Source organism: Onychostruthus taczanowskii, unplaced genomic scaffold (assembly GCF_017590055.1).
Source record: "Onychostruthus taczanowskii isolate IOZ18803 unplaced genomic scaffold, ASM1759005v1 scaffold55, whole genome shotgun sequence".
In the NCBI taxonomy this organism is placed as follows: domain Eukaryota; kingdom Metazoa; phylum Chordata; class Aves; order Passeriformes; family Passeridae; genus Onychostruthus; species Onychostruthus taczanowskii.
The window spans coordinates 4,815,399-4,840,810 of NW_024503124.1; the positions used below are offsets into that span (position 1 = coordinate 4,815,399).

At 50.2% G+C, this 25,412-nt stretch overlaps 3 protein-coding genes across 6 annotated transcripts; 2 read left to right on the forward strand and 1 right to left on the reverse strand.

The window, feature by feature from the left end:
• Positions 1-1,112: 1,112 nt before the first annotated feature.
• Positions 1,113-5,403, forward strand: FBLN7 (fibulin 7). The gene is made up of 7 exons (XM_041417228.1): positions 1,113-1,530; positions 1,621-1,791; positions 2,115-2,240; positions 2,324-2,461; positions 2,888-3,025; positions 4,022-4,160; positions 4,277-5,403. Exons 1-7 carry the CDS (start codon positions 1,218-1,220, stop codon positions 4,647-4,649), a joined length of 1,398 nt encoding a protein of 465 aa, XP_041273162.1. The 5' UTR covers positions 1,113-1,217; the 3' UTR covers positions 4,650-5,403.
• Positions 5,404-8,030: 2,627 nt separating this feature from the next.
• Positions 8,031-21,481, forward strand: ZC3H6 (zinc finger CCCH-type containing 6). Of its 4 annotated transcripts, XM_041417154.1 has the most exons (13): positions 8,156-8,273; positions 8,379-8,567; positions 12,217-12,397; positions 12,683-12,808; positions 13,365-13,620; positions 13,839-13,960; positions 14,051-14,167; positions 15,081-15,192; positions 15,712-15,821; positions 16,300-16,553; positions 17,005-17,507; positions 17,957-18,196; positions 19,063-21,481. In XM_041417154.1, exons 2-13 carry the CDS (start codon positions 8,476-8,478, stop codon positions 20,562-20,564), a joined length of 3,615 nt encoding a protein of 1,204 aa, XP_041273088.1. In that variant the 5' UTR covers positions 8,156-8,273; positions 8,379-8,475; the 3' UTR covers positions 20,565-21,481. The 4 variants fall into 4 exon arrangements, with proteins under 4 accessions (XP_041273089.1, XP_041273088.1, XP_041273091.1 ...); XM_041417155.1 differs by lacking the exon at positions 8,379-8,567 and having other exon boundaries at positions 8,031-8,168; positions 12,683-12,811; positions 13,821-13,960; XM_041417157.1 differs by lacking the exons at positions 8,156-8,273; positions 8,379-8,567 and adding an exon at positions 8,603-10,101 and having other exon boundaries at positions 12,683-12,811; positions 13,821-13,960.
• Positions 21,482-21,621: 140 nt separating this feature from the next.
• On the reverse strand, positions 21,622-25,295 carry LOC121342607 (vinculin-like). The gene is made up of 4 exons (XM_041417150.1): positions 25,239-25,295; positions 24,805-24,977; positions 24,428-24,545; positions 21,622-23,455 (listed from the first exon to the last, which is right to left on the reverse strand). The coding sequence occupies exons 1-4, from the start codon at positions 25,293-25,295 to the stop codon at positions 23,195-23,197; spliced, it is 609 nt and encodes a 202-aa protein (XP_041273084.1). The 3' UTR covers positions 21,622-23,194.
• Positions 25,296-25,412: the final 117 nt, after the last annotated feature.

The window sequence follows — 25,412 nt, forward strand, 5'->3', positions numbered from 1 at the left end:
ACAGCGCCCCGCCGGTGTCCCGGGGGATGGATGCCCACAGAGCGCGGCCGGTGTCCCGGGGGATGCGCGGGGCCGGCCCGGCGCCGGGGCGGGGAAGCGCCGCGTCCCCTGCACGGGGCAGCGCGGGGGCGGCGCCCGCTGCTGCTGCCGCTCCCGGCCGCGCCGGCCGCCCAGGTGAGGGGGGACCGGGACCCCGGGAGGGGCTTTGGGGGGGGCGCGGGGCTCCTCTCCGCTTCCCGCTCGCTGCCGTGAGCCCCGACAGCCCCGCAGCGCTGCCCCGGCAAACAGGTGGGCAAAGCCCCAAGCCGCGCTCAAACTGCACACGAGCCGCGCCTAAAGCGCGCGCGGCTTCTTTTGGGCTCTTTTCGCCCTTCTTACCCCACACCTGAAGCTGCCCCCCAGCACACCGGGAGCAAAGGATCCCCCGTTTGGGGCTTTTTGGGGGGGGGGGGGATTTTCCAGCTTTGCGATGGCTCAGCATCCCGCCGGAGCTCGCGCTGGCTCACGGAGTTAAACCCAGCCCTAACAAAGAGCTGTTTATTAAAGCCAGCGACGCGCCAGCATCTATTTGCTTTTGCCTCCCTTCCTCTGGGCTCGGGGTATTCCAGAGCTGCCAGCACAGCACGGCTCATCCCCCCCGGCAGCCCGGGACCCCCGAACCTGCTCCCGGGGAAGCAGAGGACACCGAGTGCATTGCCTGGGCTGCTGTGTTTGTCCTCTCTCCACCCTCAGCAGCTCTTTGGAAACGGGAATCATTCCACAGTGCTGTTATGGAAAGGGGGGAAGAAATCCCTTCGACCAGGTGGGACAGAGCCCACCACCTCCGCTCACTTTCCTGGAATTCCATAGCCCCCCAGCCCAGACCCTGTGCGCTCTCTCCTCACTGCGCTCCCCAGATTTCTGAGCTCTGGGAACGGCTTTGCTCTTTTTCCTCGGTTTCAAGTCAATTCCGCAGGAATCCCATAATAACGGTGCCCGTCTCCGGCATGAGTCAGTCCCGTGGGAGCGATCGGTTTGCAGGCAGGAGTCCCACCAGCGTTCCTGGCCACGGCAGAGCTCACAAGACAGCTGTTTTCCTCTTCTTTTGTCATGTGGAAGTGGGACAGGGCTGGAGCTCCTGCAGGATGAAACATGAGTTATAGCATCTCTCCCACAAAGCGATCCCAGTCCTGCCTGGAGCGCAGGCCTAGGTGGAAAATACTCCTGGATCTGGATAAATGCAGGGAAAAATACAAAGTCAGTGCGCTCTGGGAACATCGGATGCTGCGGAACTCCCGCTCCGGCCTCCTCCCACGGGCAGCAGGTTGGCTCCTGGGAGGAGGGGCAGCACAGGGAGGTCCCCATCCCTTTCCCTATCCCTGTTCCCGCAGAGCTGCCTCAGCAGGCAGCAGCTCCTGGCTGCCATCCGGCAGATGCAGCAGCTGCTGAAGGGGCAGGAGACGCGGTTCTCCGAAGGGCTGCGCGCTGTGAGGAGCCGCCTGAGCACCATCCACGCCTCCCTGGCCAAGGCTGCCCCAGAGCCGCCCGCCGGTGAGTCCCTGGGACAGCATTCCAGGGAAACAGGGTGGCTTGGAAGGATAGGGCCCCCTCCAAACTCATCCCCTTTCCATGGTCTTGCAGCCACCTGTCCTGCCCTCCAAGCCCCTGCGGATGGGAGGAAGTTTGGCACCAAATATTTGGTGGATCACGAGGTTCACTTCGCCTGTGATCCAGGATTCCAGCTCCTGGGCTCCAGCACACGGATATGCCAGGCCAACGGCAGCTGGACAGGGCAGGAGGCCCACTGTGCAGGTACTGCTCATTGCCTGCCCTGGAATATCCTTTGGGAAAATGGATTTATATAAACACAGGGGGATATCGAGGTGCTCAAATGGGGAGGGATCGCAGCTACCCCCCAAAGTTCCAGGGATGCTGCAGCTCCCATGGTTTTGGGATTTCTCTGTCTTAAGGAAAACTGGGAATTACAGCTGGAGCAGCTCAGCAGGAGAGATGAGGGGAAATGGTATCCTGGCTATGACGTGCCACAGGGTACCAAAGCATCCCAGTGTGTGCAGCACTCCTGAGCCTTGCTTCCCAAAAGGAGATAACATGGAACGTGGCTGCTTTTCCCGCAGAGATCAGAGAGTGCTCAAGCAGCCCCTGCCAGAATGGCGGGACGTGCCTGGAGGGTCTCAACCACTTCAAATGCCTCTGTCCCCCGCAGTGGACCGGAGCTACGTGCCAGTACCAGGCTCAGACTGGTGGGTGACCCTTGCTGGGGGATAAATGGGAGTATTTCATCCCCCACCTCATCCCAACTCCCCATCCCGCCGTTTTCCCGCAGCTCCTCCCACCTGGAGCGTGACGGACGACCCGGCCTTCAGCCGGCAGCCCCGCTGTGCCCAGATCGCCCAGACCCAGCAGTGCAGCTGCGATCCCGGCTTCCACATGAGCGGCACGGCTTCCAACGGGATCTGCCAGGGTGAGCCGGGATACGGGAGGGCTGCGCGGCTGCCTCGGTGCCTGATCCCCTCAACCCCTCATAGAATCACATTGGGAGGGACCGCAGCGGCTCAGCCCCACCATCCCAGAGCACACGGCACAGGATGTGCTGGGTCCAGCTGGTTCTGGAATATCTCCAGCGGGGGCTGCTCCAAGCTCCATCAGGAGGCTCCAGCCCCTTGATCCAAGCCATGGATGGCTGAGTGCAAACTGGGCCCAGTGTCGCCCTCTGCGGGACACCGCGCGTCACAGCCCCCAAGCAGCCGCCGTGCTGCTGCTCCCATTCCCTGGAATCTGCCGTCAGCCCCTTCCCAACCCACCTCATGCCCGCTCCTCCAGCCCGCGCTCGCTCCCTGGGTTTTCCCAGGAGGCTGGAGTGAGATCTTGTGAATCCCTGTCTCCGCAGACCTCAACGAGTGTGAGGTGTACCAGCAGCAAGGGGGACCCCGGCTCTGCGCCCATGCCTGTGTCAACATTCCCGGCTCCTTCCACTGCTCCTGCCCCGCCGGATACGTCCTGCTGGGCGACGGCAAGAGCTGCGAAGGTGAGGAGGCTGGAATCCCCTTGGTCCCAAGTGCTCTGCCATTTTCCCCCACTTTTTTCTCCATATCCAAGGGAAAGGCTGGTGTAGAGGGGAGGGGGGTGATGGAGTGATGCTTTGCAGGATGGCAGCGGATGGAGGATGTTTGGATTGGCAGGAGCTCCAGCTGGATGCAGAGCTGGGTGGGGAAATGAATCCCAGGGTTGTGCTGGGGAAGGGAAAACTCCACCAGGGTGCTTCAAAAGAAAACCTAAAAATGAAAATAAAATGCTTTTCTGGAAGCATGGCTGCACTTCTCCCTCTCCCTCCTATCCCTTTCCCTCTCCCCTCTGGATGATGGAGCGACACTTTGGGTCTGCACCTCCTTCAAGATGACCCCACTGTGGCTGTAGGGGATATTCCTGGAGCAGGGAATTCCTGTAAAAAAACAAAAGTAATGTTAAACCTCCAGAATTCCATGATCAGTTCAAAGAGTGGAAGCATCTCCCCCAATCCAAGGAAACTGGGGTGCAAGTGGAAGGCAGCGGGTGGGAATGGTGGGAGGCCAAAACTGCTGAAAGGCTCCTGTAAAACAGGGAATTTTTTGTGACCTGAAGGGTTGATTGCTGCAGTTCAGGGTGAGAAAATCCCTATTTCCCCATTCCTTCCTGATTTTCCTGTATTCCATGGCATCTCACTAATGCTCCCAGCAAATCCTCTGCATTCCAGCTCCTGCCATGCGTCCCACGGGTGTTCAGTAAATAAAAAGGGACGGTGTTTCCAAACAATCAAGCAGAAAGTTTGGAAAAGCAGCTGCCTTCCTGCTGGCAGAGAGCTGCTCTTAACCCATGCTGGCCTGGGGCAGACCTTGGGGAGAGAAGACGAAATTCCAGGATGCTCCCATATTTTTTAGATAATGTTTAACCTGTTTCAAAGTGGTTTTGCCTGTTTTCTGATGGAAAGGTGAGCTCAGTTGGAGGCTTCCAGGCCCTGACCCTGCTTCCCGCCCCTCTTTTCCAGATATTGATGAGTGCTCCCTATCCCAGGACAACTGCACAAGCGGGAGCACCTGCATCAACACCGGGGGGGGATTCCAGTGCGTCACCCCCCAGTGTCCCCCGCCCGCCGGCAACGTCTCCTACGTCAAAACCTCCCCCTTGTAAGTGCGGGGCACGAAATCCACGGCACGGCATCCCTATGGATCCAGTGCCAGCGAGGCGGGGGGCGCGGAGGCCGCGTTCCCGAAAAATCTCCCGTTGCTTTTCCTTTTTGCAGCCAGTGCGAGCGCAACCCGTGCCCCATGGAGAGTCGCTCGTGCCACCAGGCCCCCAAAACCATCTCCTTCCATTACCTCCCTCTTCCCTCCAAGCTGCAGACTCCGGCGCCGCTGTTCCGCATGGCCACGGCGGCGGCTCCCGGCCGGCCGGGCCCCGACAGCCTCCGCTTCGGCATCGCGGGCGGGAACAACCGCGGGCACTTCGTGGTGCAGCGCTCGGACCGGCACACCGGGGAGCTGCTGCTGGTGCAGAGCCTGCAGGGGCCCCGCACCATCCATGTGGACGTGGACATGGCCGAGTACCTGGATCGCGCGTTCCAGGCCAAGCACCTCTCCAAAATCACTCTCTTCGTCTCGGCTTACGAGTTCTAGGGGTGGCTCCTGCTCCCTGCTCGGCATCCCGCGGCTCCCAGGGGAAGTCCAGGCTGGAGCTGCTCTGTAGACATCCGGACCCCTCTCCGCTCTGTCCCAAAGTTGTTCTTCCCATGCGGATTTACACGTATCTAGGTGGATTTACACCACCAAATGAGGTGGACAAGCAGTGGGAAGCCCCATCCTCATCCCGGCTCCACAGCCCTGAAGGAAACCACAGCCCTGATTTCCTTTGAATTCCCATTTTTTTCCTTAAGGAAGCAGTGAAGCCAAGTGTGTGGGAAGACGGAGGCTCGTGGCCTTTCCTGCTCCCCTGCCTTGTTGCACCCAGTCCTGCTCCCTAAAAACACACTTCACTTCCCTTTGGATGCTGAGAATCCCCCTGGCAGCCTGTGGGGATCGAGGTCTGGTGCCTCAATCCCCTGGGATTGACCAGGGCTGGAGCACTCCATGAACATCCACCTGGGCGTCCTCCTTGGCAAGTGGGGCAAAGGAGGAATTCCAGGGCTATCCCTGCTCCTTAAACCTCTCAAATGGGGATCCCCCATGGATCCTCCTCACAGCAGAGCTTCAGCTGCATGTGGAGGTGGGAATATTCCCTGCTTCATCATTGAGAGCCTCCATCCTGACATAGGAATGCTGGGAAGAGCTGGGATTCAGCTTTTCCCATGGGGATTCACCCTCCTGCTTGTGCATGTTCTGCATGTTCCCTCATCCCACTGGATTTAGTACAATTAAAGGATGATGTAAAGGATGTCACTGGAGTGAAGCACCTGATGGACGTGTGGATGGGGGGAATGCTCACCCAGAGCAGTCCAAGGGGAATTGGGGTCTGGGAGGGCAAGAACCTGTTATCCATGGTTTTATTTTCCTGCTTTGTTTTGTTTGGGAGGGGCTGGCTGATAGCAGGGGGCTCATTCCCACCAGAGCATCCTCATCCCTGAGCAATTTCAGCCTGGAGTATCCTTCCCCCCAAGGAATCTTCACCCTGGGAATCCTCATCCCTGAGCATCCTTTCCCCTGGGAATCCTCACTCCCTTACATCCTGCTGAGCTGCACCCACTAAAACCATTCCCACTCCGTGTCCTGGGGAAAGAGACTTCCCAAGATGGATGTCTCCTCTGGGGGATTGAGCTCCTGGATTTTTGGGGGATATAGGAGCCTGGGAAGGGGTTGGATCTCTCCACTAGAACAAGAAGGGACATTCAGGGCTGCTGTCAGCGGATGGAGGATGTTTGGATTGGCGGGAGCTGTGGCTGGACGTGGAGCTGGGCAGGAAAATGTATCCCAGGGTTGTGCTGGGGGAGGGAAGCGAAAACTCCAGAGTGCTTCAAAAATATCCCCAAAAATTAGGAGAAAATGCTTTTCTAGAAGCACGGCTGCTCCTCTCCCTGCCACTTCCCAGCCTGGCTGGACATGCTCCTCCAACAGGCCATGACCCTGCTGTGGGATGATAACAAAATCTGGGAGCTGAAAACCAGGAATCTGGGAGAGGACAAGCTCCTGACAAGGCAGAATAGTTTCCATCTGCTGCTTTCTCCGGATAACACAGCTGGAGACGGGCGCCTGGACCACGCTCCGGAGGCTTTTCCTTGCGGCACCATCCCAAACTGACAACATTTTCCTAATTCCCGAGGCCAGGGTGAGCTGGTTTCTCCCTTCCAGCCCTGGAAAAGTTTAAGTTCGGCTCTTTGCCTTTCTCAACCTCTGGCTGCCATTCCAATTGACTAAAGGAGATTTTTTTTCCCTTCCCAGAGCAGCCGCTCCGGCATCTTTCAGACTTCCTGAGGTCGGAATTTGCAGAGCGAGGCTCTTCTGGTCTTGAAACACAGCTTTCATTTGGGAAAACAATATCTGGGAGCTGAAAAAATAGCAGGAATGCTTCTGCTTCCCTTCGGTGGGCACAGCTGGCCCCAGATGTGCTGTCCCAAAACCACCATTTCCCACCCCAGAATATTTAACCAAAACGTTAGGATTCTTCCTTCGAGTCCAGATTTAGAATCCCTTTTTTTCCTTGCCTATGGCCTGGGGAGATGGTGCTGAGTCCTGTGGGCATCAGCTCCAGGGCTCCACCTGTGCTGATGGGGATAATTAGTCCTAAGCAGCCCTAATGACGCTCCCCAGCCGCCGCCACCTCGTCCCCTGTGGGAATGCTGTTTTCCAGCCTTTTCCTTGGATTTACCTGATTTCCCTGATGATCTGGACCCTGGGTCCTCTTTGCCTTGCTCAGGTGTGCGAGGCCCAAGGGAGATGATTCTTCCCTTAAGGATCTGAGGCTCCTCCCGCTCGGAACGCCGTGGGAATCCATGCGAGCGTTCCGCCTTGTTTTCATAAAGTTTATTCGGTTGCTAGCACCGAATAAAGCCGAGTTCTGTGTCCTGAAAAGCCCCGAGAGGCAGGGAAACAGCCTGGACAGGATAAAAATGTAACTTTTCCCGGGAACGTTTTGATTAAACGTCATTGAAGTGACTCTGACAAACACGTCTTCCCTTCGCCCACCGCATTTTTATTAAGTGACTGTCTTGGAACCACTTTATCGCGCATTTTGTCACGCCCTGACCCCGACGGCGACTCCAGGGACCGCTTCTGTCCCGCCCCGGGGCCACACACTCTCTGTTTAATTACGAGCGTCACTAATTAATGACGCACGGGCCGCTTCCCCTCACACACACCGGCCGCCAGGGGGCGCTGCCCACAGTGCGTGAGGGGAGGGGGGGCGGCGGCCATGACGCAGTGGCGGGAGGGGAGGCCCATTCCCACTCCCGGTGCCCGTCCCGGTTCTCGCCAGGCGGAAGCCGCCGCCCTTTTCCCCCTTTCCCTCCCTTTTCCCCCCTTTTCCCCGGACGCCGCCATCACGTGACGGGCGCGGGGCACGTGACACCACGCGCGGCGAGCCCCCGCCCCCTTCGCGCGCGCACGGCGGCGGCGGCGGCCGAGGGGAAGCGGAGGAGGGCGGGGCCCGCGCGTGACGTCGCCGCGACGTTGACGGGCGTGGCGGAAAGCCAATGAGCGCGCGAGACGCCGCGGCCGCGGCCAATGGCGGCGCGCGGGGGGGGCGGGCCCAGGGCCGTGGCGGCGGAGGAGGAGGAGGAGCGCGGCGGGCGGCGGCGGCGTGAGGGGACGCGACGACATCGCGGCCCCGGCGGGCTCGGAAGACGCTGTGGCGGCGGTGGCGGCGTGTGCGGGCCGCGGGCGCTGAGCGAGCGTGTGCGGGCAAAGCGCCGGGGGCCGCTGCCGCCGCTGCTGCTGCCGCCGTTCTCCTCCTCCTCCTTCTCTTCCCTCAGCCGCCGCCGCCATTTTGTGCGAGTGCCTCGCGCGGGCGCCATGTTTGTAAGGAAGAATTAGGGCCGCCATCTCCGGCCAGCAGCACCTCCCTCCCCCCGTGTGTGTGTCCTCCCGCTCTCCTGTGCCCCGGGGCTGCCGCTCGAGCCGCCGCCGCCGCCACCGCCTCCCCGCAGCGCCCGCGCGGGGCGGCCGGGCCCGGGCGCTGAGTGCCCGTTAGTGTCTCACTAAGTAACCGTGAGTGCAAACCTTCATCATCTCTCCTCACTGAGGGGCCCGGCCCTCCTCCTCCTCCTCACCGAGCCGCCCCCAGCGCGGCCGTGCGCGCCGCCGCCGCCGCCGGGCTGGGCGCGGCCCGCGGGGAGCTGCCGGCCTGGGTAAGGCCCCGCAGCGCCGTTATCGCCCGCGGGGAACCCCGGCGGGATCCCCGCACCGGGCACGGGATCGCCTCCTCCCGCCGCTCCGCACCGCGGGCAGCGGCGGGGCCCTGCCTTCCTCCACCTCCCTCCTCCTCCTCCTCCTCACCACACCACAGCCAGGCACAATGGCCTTTGAAAGCCTGTTCTCCAAACCCCCAAACCCAGTTCTTGACCCAAACATGCCCGACTCTGACAGGCAACATGCAGGGGACGAAAGGTCGAGTAACATTCTTCTCTCTCTCCGCTTCTCATAATGGTGGTACTTAGTGGGGTGATGCTGGTAATGATGATGATGATGCTGATGCTGATGATGATGCTCTGTTAATGTGCCTGAGGGGGTTAACGATGTTTTTGGGGGGCAGGTCACCTTCAGGCTGGAGCGGGGTGGTGGTGGTGGGGAATGCAAATTGGGGAGGGGGGGTGTCACTGCATTAAAAGTGCATTTTTTTTTAGCAAGGTTTTAATTTTTCCTTTTGGAATGCATGCGTTTTTACATCTTCATTGATTTATTCTGGCTGGGAAGGGGGGCTGTTTGCCATTCTTTCCATAAATTGCACTTTCCAGGGGGTGTCTGTTGAATGTCACCATTGTTCTCTGTCTCAGGCAGGAAAGGGTGCTCCGAGTTGGGCGGGTTTTTTATTTTTGGCTGTTTTTGTTGATACCACAATCTCTCACTAGAGCCATATTTAACGTCATTTTCTTGCCAGATTCCACCTTACACATTTAACTGGATCTTTTTTATGCAGATTAAGGGCTGACTGACGTTATCTTTGCCACCTCTCAATCCCCATGCGCAGAAACCCAGAGTCCTGTTCCTGGTGAAAGGACCTCTGTTGCTCCCTCCCTCCTTCCCTCCCTCCTTTTCTCTCCTGCAGCTGCTGGAAATTCAAATCCTTTCTCCAGGCAGCTCTGGCCTTCCTAACTAGTTCCAAAAATACTGTGCCAGGGTGGCAGTTACCAGTGCTTGAGCCTACATCTACCCTGAGCATTCCTGACAAAGCTGCAGGAGTTAAAAACGCCGGGGTTTTGGCATTCCCAGGGCTTGGCCTCCTCCCACACAGCTCCACAACCATTTGTGGTACTTCAGAGGACAGGGAAACACTGGGAAAAAAAACCAAACAAACAGACAACAAAAAGAAAAGCTTGTGGGTAAATGCAAAACTGTTTCCTCGTTGGAGAAAAGAGTCCCGAGTTCTGTGTTATAAATTGGGAAGTGGTCCCAAAATGCTCCTCGGGTTTAGTGCAAGGGTCAGGGCAGAGCCCAGAGCTGCTGGTGCTCATTTTCCCCCTTCTGCTTGTCCTTGGGAAATGCTCCTGGGATTTAGTGCAAGGGTCAGGGCAGAGCCCAGAGCTGCTGGTGCTTGTTTTCCACTTCCTGCTTGTCCTTGGGAAGTGATCCCTAAAATGGGCCTGGGGTTTAGTGCAAGTCCAAGGCAGAGCCCAGAGCTACCGGGTCTTGTCTTCCCCTTCCTGCTGTCCTTGGCAGGGGTGGAAGTTGTGTCACGCTCTGAGTGCACACCAGGAACCCGCTGGGATCTCTGGAGCTGGGGCAGAGCTGTGCTGTGGAGTTCCTGCAATCAGGCTGTGACTTTTCACTGTTTCAGGGATTGAAAATATCTGCAGTTCTCAAATCCTTGAGGACAAGCCCGAGTGACTCCAGGTAGTGCTGGGAGCAGAGTTTTTCCAGCTTGGAGTTCTCATCCTCTCACCAGCTGTTCCCACCAGTACAACCAGTTGTGACGCTGGTAATTGTGAAGTAGAGCCAATAAGTGCCACCTAACAACCTAATTAATTTTAATTTACAAGTGTTGCTTTATAATGTTTTAATTTATGAGGTGAAGAGCAACAATACACATGACCTGGGAGATCATAACTTGTACTTTTTCTAAAACTTTAGCTCTGTAAAATGAGTTCATTCACTTCAAAAAAGGCCCAACTCTGAAGTTTTTGTGTTACATCAGGTGTGCAAATGTAGGACCAGTAAAACCAGTTCACTGCAGGCAACACCCATACTGGCAACCTCGTGATTCCCAATCAATTTGTGCAGCAGCAGGAATTCTGTTAATAGTTTGATTTGAGTTGATCTGTTGAATGATAAAGAAATTACTTAGTAAAGAATAATTTTTAAAACCCTGTCTGTCCACACTTTGAATATTCCAATTTGGAAGGTTGTTTTAATGCAGTTTTCTCGTGACAGGAATGTTCTTTAATTAGTTTTAGTTAATTCCTGTTGTTGACAATATTTTGGTGATGAAGGGTCTGAGCCTTCCAGCACAGGGGTCCTGGAAAAATTTTTTCTGCAAGGATTTTGTGAGGATTTCTTGGTTCTGTGTGGGTAAATCCATGGCAGGGTAAGGAATAAGTTGGAGGCAAGTTTCTTTACACAAAAAACAGTGCCAGATTTCCCAGAAAATAGCTTGAAATTAATTTACTTTCACTTTTTACTGCTCCCAGCCACCCTCTGCTTTTATTTGATTTTCCCAGTGAAAATTCTCTGTTGTTTGGAGTTATTTTCCTTATTAATTCCTAATTTCTTAAGCAGCACCTTAGTATCAAAATTTGGGGAATTTTAGCCATCAGGGAATTTTAACCTAAAGTAAAATTGTTTTTAAATAAAAAGATGGGGAATGAAAGTTTAAAAACCTCAGTAATGTTTGAGGTTAAAGATTCCCAGAATACTTCAGAAAATGCATCCTGGGTTTGGATCTTGGACTTAAGGAGCTTCTAGAGTAAATCTTCTTTGGGCATAAGGAATTCTATTTTTAAGGATGACCTGAAATAAGGTCAAGGAAGGGGAGCTAAAATCCAGGTTTGGAGGTTAGAAATAAAATTGAAGTACCAGAATTAGGATTTTTTCATTCTTCCTTCCCAAATATTTGTGGAACTGCCCAGGGATTTCGTCAGGTTGCTTTTCCCTGGAAGATCATTTGGCTTCTGTGCCTTTCTGATCCATTTGAGCACTGCTCTAGGAATCCACTCAGACAGTGGGAATGTTTTCTGGGATTATTTTCACATATCCATCTAGATCCAAGTGTCTGGAGGTTGTGGGAGAGGGGGGAACTTGTGAGAAGGAGGTTCTGCTCTCCCTTCCTGGTGCACAGCTCCAGTTTGGGATTGAAATGGGAATAAAAGCAGCTAAACCAGATGAGAATTCCTGCCTTGGCACTTCCTTGAAAAATAATTTACTTTCCAAGAAATGGTATATTTGACCATTATCTTTTCAATCCATATTTATCCAGTTGTTGGGTTTTTCCCTCTTTTTCCTCATTTTTCCTTCTCTCCCCACCTTTTTTTTTTTTTTTTTTTTTTTTTTTTTTCGTTCTTGAAGCTCAGTCCTTGGAAAATGCTTTGGATGTTGTGGAAAGAACTTTAGAGATTAGAGGACTTTTGTAATCTTCCCTCTGCCATGCAATCCAAGGGATTGTATTACTGAGACTGGTTTACATGGAAAGTTATTCCAGTCCTGGATGCATCCCAGAAGTGGAAATCCATGAGTGTAATTCCCAGAGGAACTGGGACATGGGAACAACTTGTTCCCAAGGAGCATTTTCTGTAGGTGTTTTATGGAAGAGGATATTTTAATTGATCCTTGAGGGAATGAGTTTAACTGGTATCATCAAAACATAATTGGATTTTTGGGATAGCTGCAGGTGTTTCAGGGATATTAATGTTCCAGTTTTATTTCATTAATGTAATTTCAAAAAATTCCAAGTCATACAGCAGTCTTGTCTTCTCCCTGGCATATCCATTTATCCCAAAAATCACAGCTTGGGGTTGCTTCAGACTTCATAACTGTTTTTTTCCAGTGACAGGCGAGCTGGATGATAACATGCAATTTTATTGTCTTCCTGGTATCCCTCTTCCAGGGAAGATGGGGAGCTGGAAGATGGGGAAATAGATGATGCAGCCTATGAGGATGTGAAGGAACACGGCTCAAAAGGAGACGATAAACAGAAAAACGAGAAAGGCCACCGGAAATCCCGGAAAAAACGCAAAAAAGAGAAGGAAAAGAAAAAATCCAAAAGAAGAAGACGGGACAAGCATAAGGTTAGGGAAAAACCCAATATTTTGGAAGTGCTGATTTGATTTAGGGGTGTCCATGACAAGGATCCAAGAAATTGGCAAAGGAACTAAAATGGTTTTATTACCATTAAGAATTGAAGTGGTCTTAAATGTTCAAAGTTAAGCCCAGGACTTGGAAGCTGAACCAGAGAGATTTGAGAGTTTTTAGGATAAGATGCACAATGTAAATTTATCACTTTTGTGCTCATTATATTTATGGAAAGAAGATGATTTCCTCAAAATTCCCAGCTTTTTTGTTCTGTTTTCTAGCATAACTCCCCTTCCAGCGATGACAGTTCCGACTACAGCCACGACTCCGACATGGAGCGCACGGAAAGGCCCCACAAAAAAAGCAGCAGCTCTTCCTACAGGGATTATGATTCCTCCTTCAGTCAGGTAGGAAGTTTCAAACTCATTCCTCATGTCCTTATTGAGGTGACATTCCAAAAATACAAATATAAACAGTGTGGGTTTGGAAGTTTGGCTCCATCCTTGTGCCTGTTCTCCTGGATTTCTGGAAGCACATCCAGTTCTCATCTCCCTGAGGAGATTCCCAGATGTAAAGCAGGATCTGTGGTAGAAAATAAGCCTGATACCAATTTTTCTTCCATCGTGGCATCAGGAATTAAGGGATCTTTATTATTAAGGAATCTTTTTAGTGCCTGCACTGGATTTAGGCTGGATTCAAAGGACAAAACTCTTGAAAAGCCACTTTTCAATATCTAAAGTTGATCCTGCTTTTTGGGAGCTCAATTTTCCTGGCTTTTTTCAGCTGGTAAATTAAAATTATTAATTTTTCCTGAATAGCTGATTTTCCCTGTCTTACTGATGCTTTTTTTGGGCAAATCTGGTAATGATAAAAAAAGCTCCATAAATAGATTTTTAGAGCAGTTTGGAGGGGTGGGATTTGGAAATATGGAATTGCTTCCTAATGCAGTACCTTTCCTTACAGCATGGACACGTGTCAGGGAATTACATGAGTTCCCAGAAAATGCAGCATAAAAAAAATGTCAAAAGTAAGGAATATGACAACTACAGTCACTACAGTGACGAAAACTTTGGCAATTACAACGAGGAGGAAAAGGATGAGGATTTTGCTGACCAGCTCAAACAGTACAGACAAGCTAAAGAGACTTCCAGTGGGGATTTGGGACCTCCATTCCCGAAGGAACCAGTGAAGAAACAGGGCATGAAAGGGATCCAGAAAGGTAAGGGGAGTTTTGGTGACATTTTTGGGGTGGAGACTTGGATGAGGGAAGCTGCCAGGGATGGTTTTCCTGGGATATTTTGGCTGATCAGAAATAACATTTTCAACAGTAGAAAGGGAGGGATTTAATTTATTCCATTTGTCTCTCTTTGATGCCATGAGAGAATCATTTTCCCTTAATTTCTGTGATCCTTTTATGAGGTTATTCCTGTTTTCCAGGCATTTCCCAACGAGGGAACAACTACAACGTCGGAAGAGGGCGTGGAATGCAAAAGAAATTGAAGCGCAAAGATCGCGGCAGGGGCAGAGGTGGCAATAAAGGATCCGATGGCTTCCATGAGGTACCTGCAATTCCAGTCCTTATTCCCAGTATCTGCATCACCAGTGCTCCAAGAAGGAGCTGATAAAATGTGGATTTTTTTTTTTTCCAGGATGGCAAGCCAGTGAAGAAATGGGTTAATATGAGCCAGGAGTTCATCAACCAGCACACAGTGGAGCACAAGGGCAAACAGATCTGTAAATACTTCCTTGAAGGGAGGTGCATTAAGGTAAATTTAATTATTTTTTAAGATAAATTTTTAACAAACTTGGGTGTTGAAACTCAATATTTTGATTTCTGGTGTGCTGAGGATTTCTAGATGGAATTACTTGTGGAAAAACATCCCCTTCTGTTACACATTTGATTTAAATTATAATAAAAATTGATGTTTTTATTAATAAAAACATCTTAAACTTACCCTGAGAATGATAATGTACTAATGCCATAATTTCTCACAAGTCTGGAATCTAAAGAGGCAATAATTCCTGAATATATTAAATTATTTCCTGCTTATTTGGGAACTGCTTTGTGGTGCTAAACTTTAAAAAGTGGGATTCTTAGAAAACACAACCACTGAATGCTTCTCATTTTTATTTGGTTCCTTGGGATTTAGCAGTGGAATTTTCTGTTTCCTACCCAAATGGTAGAAATAAAAGTGAAATGTTGTGTTTCTTGCTGCCTTTAAATACCTTTGGCTCTGATGACTATTTGCTGCCACCTTCAGTTTTAGAAGGGACTGAAAGAGCACTTGGTGTCTTTTTCAGGAAAATAAATCCTAAAAAAATTCCCAGACCCCCATCCAGCAAAGTAATCCTAAAGAATAACAGAATATATTAAAGCAATTCAATAAAATATTATTTCATTGCCTTTTTAATGCAAATTCCTAGGTGAAGGCAGAGAACAGGGTTTGTTTTCTGTCACCATTCCATCTGTTCCTTTGAATTCCAATCCAGGAATTTTCTCTATGTTCAGACCCCCCTCTATTTACAGTTTTTATTGCTTGTAATGGAATTTAATGTTGGTAAAGATGAAAAATCTAAATTCAGCTGAGGAGGATGTTCTTTTTACTATGGAATTAAATTTCTCAGCATTTCAGATGGATAATGGTTTTTCCTTTTTTTTTTTCCCCAATTTATTTATAGGGAGAACAGTGTAAATTTGATCATGATGCAGAGATTGAAAAGAAAAAGGAAATCTGTAAGTTTTACATCCAGGGTTACTGCACCAAAGGAGAGAACTGCATTTACTTGCACAATATCCTTTAAAAGTACTTCTAAATTCACCTGAAATGTTAATTTCTATTATTTTATTTCTATTTATTTTTATATAAATGATTTCTAAAGGAATGTCTCTTAAAAGACTCTGCCATCTACTGTGTAGATAAATTACAAGATTCTTTTTCTCAAATACTTCAGAGGAAAAATTAAATATAAAATGACTGATTTGTAACATTTTCAAAAATAAAATCCCTGGACTTCTAGATACATTTATCCACACCTTTACACCCCTGATCTATTCCTCTTTGTCATTATTCTGGTGTTTTCCTCTGGTATTGAGACCTTTCCCTTTTTAATCACAACTGGAAAATTAAATCTGAAGGCCACAAAAATGCCATTTTTAGGAGGATTTTAAATGGAAGTAAAAGGTAAGTTGGTTGTTAGCTTCCAAAATTCCTACCATAACAATGAATTCCTGATGAAGAATTGAGGGGTAGCTGCCAGCTGAATTCTGCAACCTTACCAAAATGTTAGAAATCCTTAATTCCTTCCTCACATGAATTCCCCTGCAAGTTCTACCACACAGGAGCAAAGTGTTATCAAGGAGATAAATGCAAATTCTCTCACGCACCCCTGACTGCGGAAACCAAGGAGCTGTTGGATAAGGTGAGCGATCTGAGTACTGGGAATATTGGGATTGCTGCACTTGGAGTGGGGAAGGGATGGAGGAGCCTTTTCCATGTGCTCTGGGAAGCCCTGAGCTCTGGTTTATTGGGATATTCCCTCTCCAGTCATTGCCCACCAGGTTTTAAAAAAATGGGTGTGAATCCAACACTAAAAACTTGAGGAATCTTGGAATAATTCCTTCCACTCCTGTTTGAAAGAAGTGGACTTCTGGGAAATTGTTCCTTCCTGAAATAGAGAAGTATTTTCTTGGCTGGGATTTGGTGTCCTGAAAAACAACTCCCAAAAATGAGTTTAGAATTCCTTTGAGTTGGATGTCAGTATCCAGCAGTATTTTAGCAAATAACAGGAAAGTTGTTTATTTAAATATGGAAATAATATTTCAATAAAAGGCGCAAGACTAAATTGAACTGGAATACTGGAAAACTGATTAAATGTTTGCCACATGGCTTTGTTCCAGGTTTTGAATAATGAGGAGGAACCCCAAAATGAAGATGAGAAGGAGCTGGAGGAACTCCGGAAGCGGGGCATTGTTCCACTTCCCAAACCCCCGCCGGGGGTCGGACTCCTGCCAACCCCCCCGGAGCAATATCCCTTCTCCGAGTCCGACATGGAGAATTACCAGGATCCTTCAGGAGATTATAAGAAAATCCCATCTCTTTTTGAAATCGTTGTGAAGCCCACTGTGGATTTGGCACACAAAATTGGGAAGAAGTAGGTGTTGGAATTCTGGGGAGAACTCTCCTGGATTTTTATCATTTAATTTTTAATCATTGTTCCTGTCAGGATTCTGGGCTAAGTTGAGGATCTGCCAGATAGTTGATACCAGGATTATTTCCTGTTTTCCATAGAAAGGAACTTAGGCCTGACCTTCCAGAAGTTGACTCTTGGTTTGTATCTTCATCTGCAGGTGGAGCAGTTTGTTCCCTGCTCCAGTCTTGTTGTAGTTAGCTTTTTTTGGGCAGGACTGGTGGAGATGAGCAAATACTGGAAAAGTGGTTTTGGCCAAGTTAAGGAATGTGGAATGGGTGTAGTTGGAAAATAATGCTCCTTTGGGAATTTTATCCAATGTCAGGTCAAATAAGAGTGGGAGGGGGCAAAGAGAGCCAAACTGTTGGTGTTTGTAGGTCCAAAATTTGATTCCTTGATTTTCTTCTGCTTCCAGGCCGCCAAGCTTCTACAACAGCGCGTCACCGCCGCGGCCGCCATTCCAGGGCAACGACCCACATTCCCAGCACATGTACAATCCAGGCTCGAGTCCAGGGCCAGGTCCTGGCATGTCCCAAGGACACAACGGGCCCCCGATGCACCCTGGCTCTCCTGGGCACCATCCCTGCGGAGGCCCCCAAGGGCCGGGAATGCCGCAGAGCCCCCCCATGCAGGGCGTTCCCCCGGGATACATGGGCCCGCAGAACCAGACTGGAATGCCCATGCAGGGGCAGCAGGGTGGGCCACCCCTCACCCCGCCAGGGATGGGAGGATCCTACAATTCCCCTGGAGTGCAGGGACACATGGTGAACATGCCAAGGGACAATCACTGCCCCCCGGGGCCACAGTACCAGCAGATGCCCGGGGAGTACGAGCCCATGCAGAACCCGGCTGACTTCTACGACAACTATTATTCCCACCAAGCTGTACACAACTTTCAGCCAGCCAATAATTCTGGAGGTAAGGACATCTGCCGGATGAATTTTGGATAGAAACTTCATGGAATGTCTTCAGTGTTCTGGCTTTCTCAGCTCGTGCTGTTCAGTTGCGTTGTTAAGTCATGTTATACGTTAGGGTGAAATGGGATATTGGGAAGAAATCCTTCCCTATGAGGCTGGGGAGGCCGCCTTAGGGGGAAATGGGATATTGGGAAGAAATCCTTCCCTATGAGGCTGGGGAGGCCCTGGCTGAGTTTTCCCAGAGAAGCTGTGGCTGCCCCATCCCTGGAAGTGTTCCGGGCCAGGATGGATGTGGCTTAGAACAGCCTGGAATAGGGGAAGATGTCCCTGCCATGGCATGGAACTGGATGTCCTTTAAGCTCCTTTCCAACCCAATTCATTCCATGATTCCATGTTTATAGCTGTCAACATTACTCTAGGATAACTGCTAACTGGAGTTTTGTCCTGCAGATGGAGCATGGCACGGGGAATTCACAGATCACCAGGCTCACCTCATGGCTCCGGAGTCACACCCGGGCGGGGGCGAGTCGGACTGCATGGGTGGCCACATGGGCCACAACCAGGGCATCAACGTGCCCGATTTCCTGCCCGCCATGCAGAAGGCCCTGTATGTGAGGCTCAGCCAGAAGCACCAACGGGATGGAGACTCTGCCAGCAGCCAGGGCCAGAGGGCCATGAGCAAAGATGAAGGTGAGCAGGATTTGGTTGGAATTCTCATCATATTAATGGCCGTGGTCAACAAATCGCTTGACGTTGACTCACATCGTGTCACTGTTCACAGTTATTGGGAATAGTTACTGGAAGCAGCAGCAGCTCAGTATTTTCAGCTCTTCTTCCCAGCTTGTTCTAGAATCTTAGTGTAGGTTCAGTCCATCCTGACTCCAGTGAATAATTTTTGGATCTAGTTGCACTTTTAAAAGGTCCTTTGGTTGATAATTACTTTGGAAAATCCCTTGTTGGACCAGAGGGGTTGTTTCTCGCTGCCAGGACTGGAAGTGCATCCTCTATCCTGTTTCTTCAGGTGCACCTCTTGATCTGTTTCCTATAGAGCAGCTTTTTGCTTCTCTGATATCCTTTAAAATAAAATACTGTAATTTCTTCCCTTCCTGAATCTCAACTTCTCCTACAAACTTTGGAATTTGGCTTAAGTAAGGCAGAAAATTCGTAATTTACCTGGATTAAAGACCACTGCAAGGGGCCATTTTCTTTTCCTTCTCCTATCAAGACTCAGATTTTAGATATGGTTTTTTACTAGATCCAGTAAGGATTGTTTGAAAGCAGGTTACTGTCCCAAATTAATATTGAAGAATATGGGGACACTCCCAGGCTGTGTTGCATTCTGTCTCCATTACCTCCAGGTTTTTGTGTTACGGCATTTCTTTGATTAAATGGATGTTGGTCATTTGAGGTTGTGATTTTTATGACACTGGGAGTGATTTAATATCAGATCATTTCAGTTTGACTTTACTGAGGAGTTTCCTGTTAGGGAGTGTTGGATCCTCTAAGAATTATTTGCTGGAATAATCTAAATTTTGTGGCATTCCTTTTATTTTTAGATGACAATGTCAACTGGTATTCCAGTAGTGAGGAGGAAGAGGGGAGCAGTGTTAAATCAATCCTCAAAACCTTAAAGAAACAAAGCGAAAACTTTAGGAATCGGCAACAACATTCCACGGAGCAGCACATGCTTGGGATGCCTACGGATCCCAGGCTGGCAAAAGACAAAGGTGTGGGGCCTCAGGCTGCTGACCCCAGACTCCGGGCCTCTCCAAGGCCCAATCCCAGGAAGCCTTCGGAGTCAGCGTCCCTGGATCCCCGGCTGGCCCGCGATCCGCGGATGCACAAGGTCAGCGAGGGCGGCCATCCCGGCCCCTCCCTGGCCGGGGCCAAGCTGGATTTGCACCACGCCCACGCCGGAGTGAAGGTCAAGCAGAAAGGGCTGGATGATGACGAGGAGGACTCGGAGAGAGAGCTGAGGGAACGAGCTTTCCTCATTCCCTTGGAACCTCTGCCGGGCGTCACGTTACGGGATCCCCGCTCCCAGCTGCGGCAGTTCAGCCACATTAAGATGGATGTGACCCTGATGAAACCCAACTTTGCCAAGCACATTGTGTGGGCCCCCGAGGACTTGCTCCCAATCCCTCTGCCCAAACCCGACCCCGTCTCTTCCATCAATTTGCCTCTCCCTCCTCTCATTGCTGACCAGAGACTGAATAAGTTGCGGAATTTGAAGAACGATCCACACCCCAACGCGATGCCAGCAGATCCCCGGCTCGCTGCCAAGGCCAAAAACAGCCTTGTGGGCCGGGGTGGCTACTTGGATCCATCCACAGATTCCCATGCCAGTAGCTCCAGCAAACTGGGGGATCCTCGCTTGCAAAAGAACGTTGATCCCAGACTCCATAGACTGTCAAGTGCAGATGCTCACCACGGAGTCGGGAAGGATTCCCACCCTCCCAAATTTGACCCCCGGCTCGCCAGAGCTGCTGCCAGCTCATCCCAGCCCTCGGAAGCCACGACTCCGAAATCCGACCCCGATGCTCTGCCTCCCTATGCACCCAAATTATCATCCAGTGGTGTTAGGCTGGGAACTCCCGGCTCCATCCTGAGTGGGATCAGTTTGTACGATCCCAGGGATCACAGCTCATCCTCGGACACGGCTCCAGCCAGTTCGGGAGAGAATGGAGAGAACCAGAAAAAAAGTATTTTGAAAAATTCCAGTAAAAATGAGCCGAGTCTCGTGGAAGATGCGTCCCAGCAGAAGGCTGCCTCCAACACGGAAAAACCCACGGAAGGATCAGCAGAAGCTGCTTCAGACAAGGCAAACAGCACCAGTAAATCTCAGGCTAAACACTCCAGCGCTGCCCCTGCCGTCCATAATCTCCCAATCCAGGCTCTGTCAGGATTAATCCGGCCCCAGTACAGCGACCCCAGGCAGGTGAGGCAGCCCGGACAGGTAACGCAGGCCCCGGAGAGCGATCCCAACGGGGAGTCGGATGATAAATCCTTAAAAGATGTTTTCAAGACTTTCGATCCAACTGCTTCCCCGTTTTGTTAGCAGACGGCTTTGGAGTCTTTTTACCGTTGTGGGTATTGCAGTTCTCTGCTGTTTTGTACCTGGGTTACCTCTTTTGGCTTTATTTATTTTTAAATTATAATTCCCACCACTTTTCAGCTGCTAATCTCCGAACCACACGCAGTTCTCCAGTACGCTCGAGTGTTTGCAAAGCTGTGGTATTTTCTAGAGAATCCTTTTTCTTTCCAATTTCAGGGAGACTAATAATTGACCTGTAGAAAGGAAACCAATCCCCCCGGATCGTGTTAGAGCTGAGAAAAGCACTTTCATTGTAAATAAGTCATGGAAAATTCCCAGAGCTGTATATGTGTGAGCTGCCTCTTTCCCAACCACCACTTAGATCCGATTGCCACATTTGTATAGATCCAAGCAATATTATGTACATGAATTCCCGGGAGAGATGCCGTTCCAGGACTGCCAAACCCTTGAACTGATGGAAAACCTCACGGGAATGAATTCAAAGGAAAGCGTCGCTCCTCCTTTTCCAATGAGTTGATGTAAGACACGGACAGTTTTTATTCCTGCAGTCAATATTAGTGTAAAAGAGACTATATCACATATTGAGGATGAAAAATGTCATATCTTTTAAAAGTATTTTATTCTATGCTGTACATAGAAGAAATTGTGAAGTACATAACTAGCAAAAGTAACTGTTCGAAGTGGAGAAAACTACATTGTCTAATACGGAAAAAAAAAGGTTTTTATTTAATTTTTTTCCACGCCTACACGATTGGGATTTAGTGCTCCGAGTTCCATTGTGGTGTTCATGTATTTCAATGTATTTTTGTATTCAGCTGCTTAATTTGTATTGCTTTTTTTGTATGGCTGTAACTGCAGTACTTGTATTCATGGTGTCTCGACGACATTTTTAACAAAACAATTAAAAAGGGTACAGTTAATTCCTGGAGACGACTCCGTGTGCATACGGTGGCAGCTGGGAGGAGGGGGACTAAAGCTGGGCTTTTTGGGATGGTTTGTGGGGTTTTAACATAACCTTGTACCTGATCCCAAGGTCTCATGGAGAGAGTTGCCATTTTCCATCATGGAACATCCTGCATGCCTTGAATTCCCCAGGTTTTGCATGGGAGAGCACAACTGTCCTCCAGACCTCCTGGGGCTGCTTTTTGTCCAGAGGAAGTGCAGTCATTCCTAGCCAGCTGCTTTTCCAATAACAATGTGGTGGCTGCTCAATCAATCATCTGCTTCCCATTCTTTTGGAAGGTTTCTCTGCTTTGAGTCTCTTCCTTGGTGGACCTTTTCCTCTTGTTTTTCCCTTGGCCAAGTGATGGTCATGGACCTTTTCCTTTTGTTTTTTGGCCAAGTGGTGTTTCCACTGGGACAGCAGAGTGTTTTTCCCGAATTCTGAGGTTTTGCCTTGCATGGATGAGCCAAGGGAAGCCTGTGATTCCTGCACAGCAGAGGAGGCATCTCTGAAGGCATTCGTGGTTTCAGTTTGCCTTCCTGATTTGCCAGAGCAGGAATTCCATTAATTTTTTTTTTGTTTTGTTTTTTTTGTGTAGCAAAAGTAGAGAATAGACATGGAATTGGGTTGTTATTTTGGAGTAACCCATTAGTGCTTTATTAGTAGTCTGTTATTTCTTCATCTACTCACTGGTGTGGCTGGTCAAGGTTTTCCTCAAAAAACCAAGCCAGCAGGGAAAAATAGTGTGGAAATAGGGCATGGATACAAAGGCCTGTGAGTCCTCACAGCCTCTTGTCTCCATGTGTATTTCCTTCCTGCCTTTCTCCCTCCCTCCCCTGCTTTATCCATTGCAGATAGCTTCCCAGACTCTGCAGTGTGCCTGCTGCTGCTTTTTCTTGGAATACGGAGGAGACTCCTTCCTGCCATGCACGTAATGGAATTCCTGGTTTGGGGAAGGTGGTTGGGATGCAGGTGGGACACCAAGGTGGGCTGGAATGGGCTGCAGCCACCATGGAGCCAGTTGTGATCTGCTGTGGTGTTGGATTGTGTATTCCACAGGGGAGGCTCCCTTCCACCTCTCCTGCAGAATTCCAGCATGGAACAGTGTTTCCATCGGACAGCTCATGATCCTGAGGCTGGGAAGGATGGATGTGGAGAGCCAGGACAGAGGAGCAGCAGTGTCACCACTCTAGGACACTCTGGAAGTGAGGTAGGTGATCTTGGGGATTGAATGTTTACTCTGGATAGAAGAGAATCCTGGTGCTGAGTGGGATTTTGGGAAGAAATCTGCAGGCTCAGGGGCAGCAGGTAAGACAAAAGACTCCCCACTGCTGTATCCCTGGATATGTGACGGAGGAAAGGCTGAAAGATGGCACAAAGCCTGAGCATCTCTGGATCACAGAATCATGGAATAGTTTGGGTGGGAAGGGACCTTAAACTCATCCCATTGCACCCCCTGCCATGGGCAGGGATACCTCTGACACCTCCCACTGGATCAGGATTCTCCAGAGCCCCATCCATCCCATCTCACCACCTGGGGATAAAACACTCACCAGAAGATTCCTGGCCTCCCCACGGAGCCTGTTCCAAGATTTTCCTGCCACAATGAAAAACTCCAGCATGAATCCTTCACACTGAAAGTATTCCTCCTCTGCTTCCAACGGCACTGGGACAAGGAGCCCCTCTGGATTTACAGATGTCTGTCCATAACTGTATGTCCTTTCCTAGGATTGGGATGCTTTGGGATATTCCTGCTCCGAGGGGGTTGCTCTTGCACCACAGACATCAGGGTGGGCTCAGCCTTTGCCCCTCGAGTTTTCCGGAGCCCTAATTCATCCCGGTCGGAATTTAAAGCCTCCTTGGCTCTGTGCTGTGTCAGGTTTTTCCTCCACTGCTGGCAGAAAGAAGCAACTTCTTCTTCTTCGGGGTCTGCTGGGGGTTGTCCCAAACCCTGTTGGATGAAGGAATTGGTTTAATATATCCTTGTGCATCCTAAATTGTGGAAAAGTCTGGATGTGCCAATGTGTGTGTGATCCACACGGCATTGCTACTTCTTAATGCTTCAGAATGCTTCAGAATGCTTCAAAAGCTTCTTACAGGGAGAGAAAGGAGGGCAGTTTGTTGATAAGCAGGGAATTTTCCAAAGGGAAATTTCCAGGTCATAAAGGACTTTGGGATCTAGATAGTAAAAATTAATTAATTAATTAATTCAGCATCAGCAAAGTGAAAAATGGGCAAATGGAGGGAGTGCTAAGTTTAATTAAGCACAGGAGGAGCTTTGTCACCCTTGGGGCTGACTGTTCAGCAAATGGGATTCTAAAAAATATGTGTTTCCTTCAAAAAGAGATGCTGATCCCAGGAAAAGCAGTAGGATTATAGAGGAGGAAGGGATTCAGATGGAAATGCTGCCTTAGGGAGAGGCTGGTGGTGTTTGCACTTGTTTTCCAGTTGTTTCCAGGAAAAATCTGCTTCCACAGACTTTACAGTCAGATCAGCTAGCTCTGGATGGCAGCTGCATGGGAAATTCTTGGGAATTTGGCTTTTGGGAATAAAGAGGATAGCATGGACTAATTCCAAATAAAGGTGCTCTATGATCCAAAAATTAAGTGGGGAATGGACCAGGTAAAGGTGACTAAAAGGACAGTCAATGCCTGGGATGATGTAGGGTGGGCTTTGGACACGAGACAAGCACAAAATGAAAGTATTCCAGGAGGAATATCTGCTCCAGCTGGAGTCCCACAGCAGCCAGATCCCAGCTCCCATAGAAAGACCTGGATGAGAAACTCCCACAGCATGGAACTGCCCTGGCCCAGAGAAGCTGTGGCTGCCCCATCCCTGGAACTGCTCAAAGCCAAGTGGGATGGGGCTTGGAGCAACCCTCCCCACCCAAATAACTCCAGGACTGATTCCATGATGGACTCACTTTGACACACGCCGCCTCGGCCGCCCTCAGGACATGCTGGACTGCTTGAATGAGGTTCTGCACGTTGCTGAGCAGCAGCTCAGAGGAGGCCCTGCTCTCCCCAGTCACTGCTTTCACCCTTCAAAGACATTCCAAAGGATTTTATTGGAAGGACATTGGACATCCTGACAGTGAGTGTTGTTATTCCAAACCCAGCTTATCCCCTGCACCATCGGAGCAGGGAAACCCATGGGAGGGAAGGGAGGCCTCCAAATTGTTCAACTCTTGGACAACACCCACCTCCCCTAGGACCTCTGGGGACCACAACCCACATTCCTTGGAGAAAGGATCCCTCTGGGATGACCTTGGGAGAGGTGATCCAGCTGCTGGCAGCTCACCTGGCCACGATGCCGAGCTGGCTGCTGATGGATTGGATGTGCTCAGTGGCACGGAGCAGCTCCATGGAGCATCTCTGGTCCAGGCAGTGCTTGGCAAGGATGTTCCCAAACTTAACAACCACCTGCCCATCGGAAACCATTTGCCTGGCACAGGCAACAAACTGCTCCTTGCTCTGGAACGGGATAAAAATCAATGGGATTGGGGAGAGAAGCTAAAAAAGCTTTTCCTGCAGGACAGGGAAGGTCCAGGAGGCTCAGATACATCCTGAGGAAAGGACAGGATGCCAAGCTCGCATCCAACCAGGAGGAAGGATTTTGGAGTATTTTGCATAAATAGAGCTGGTGCCACTCTCCCAAGAGCTGGGTGACACGGGGATTTGGGATGGAGTTGCCATGATCCTAAGGGAAAACAAGAGGGAGGAAACGCTGCCTACCGCAATGGGGCCCTTCCTCCTCAGGAACTGAGCCATGTGGAGCATCCTTGTGGCCATGTCCTGGGTCACCTGGGACACCTTGCTGGGGCCACCTTGCCACTTGTCACAGTTTCCTCTCTCCTGCTTTGCAGGGGAGATGCTGGAAGGGCCATCCTGGTGCTGTTGAGACAGTAA

What these genes read in the sequence shown, in the direction of transcription:
- LOC121342607 (XM_041417150.1), bottom strand. Translation starts at nt 25,295, where the DNA reads ATGGCCACAAGGATGCTCCACATGGCTCAGTTCCTGAGGAGGAAGGGC. An exon ending in GGAGGAAGGGCCCCATTGCG is followed by an intron (nt 24,978 to 25,238) that starts GTAGGCAGCGTT and finishes ATCCCGTTCCAG; the next exon opens with AGCAAGGAGCAGTTTGTTGC. An exon ending in CAGCTCGGCATCGTGGCCAG is followed by an intron (nt 24,546 to 24,804) that starts GTGAGCTGCCAG and finishes ATGTCTTTGAAG; the next exon opens with GGTGAAAGCAGTGACTGGGG.
- FBLN7 (XM_041417228.1), top strand. Translation starts at nt 1,218, where the DNA reads ATGCAGGGAAAAATACAAAGTCAGTGCGCTCTGGGAACATCGGATGCT. An exon ending in TGCCCCAGAGCCGCCCGCCG is followed by an intron (nt 1,531 to 1,620) that starts GTGAGTCCCTGG and finishes ATGGTCTTGCAG; the next exon opens with CCACCTGTCCTGCCCTCCAA. An exon ending in CGACGGCAAGAGCTGCGAAG is followed by an intron (nt 3,026 to 4,021) that starts GTGAGGAGGCTG and finishes CCTCTTTTCCAG; the next exon opens with ATATTGATGAGTGCTCCCTA.
- ZC3H6 (XM_041417154.1), top strand. Translation starts at nt 8,476, where the DNA reads ATGGCCTTTGAAAGCCTGTTCTCCAAACCCCCAAACCCAGTTCTTGAC. An exon ending in GATCCGATGGCTTCCATGAG is followed by an intron (nt 13,961 to 14,050) that starts GTACCTGCAATT and finishes TTTTTTTTCCAG; the next exon opens with GATGGCAAGCCAGTGAAGAA. An exon ending in GCACACAAAATTGGGAAGAA is followed by an intron (nt 16,554 to 17,004) that starts GTAGGTGTTGGA and finishes TTCTGCTTCCAG; the next exon opens with GCCGCCAAGCTTCTACAACA.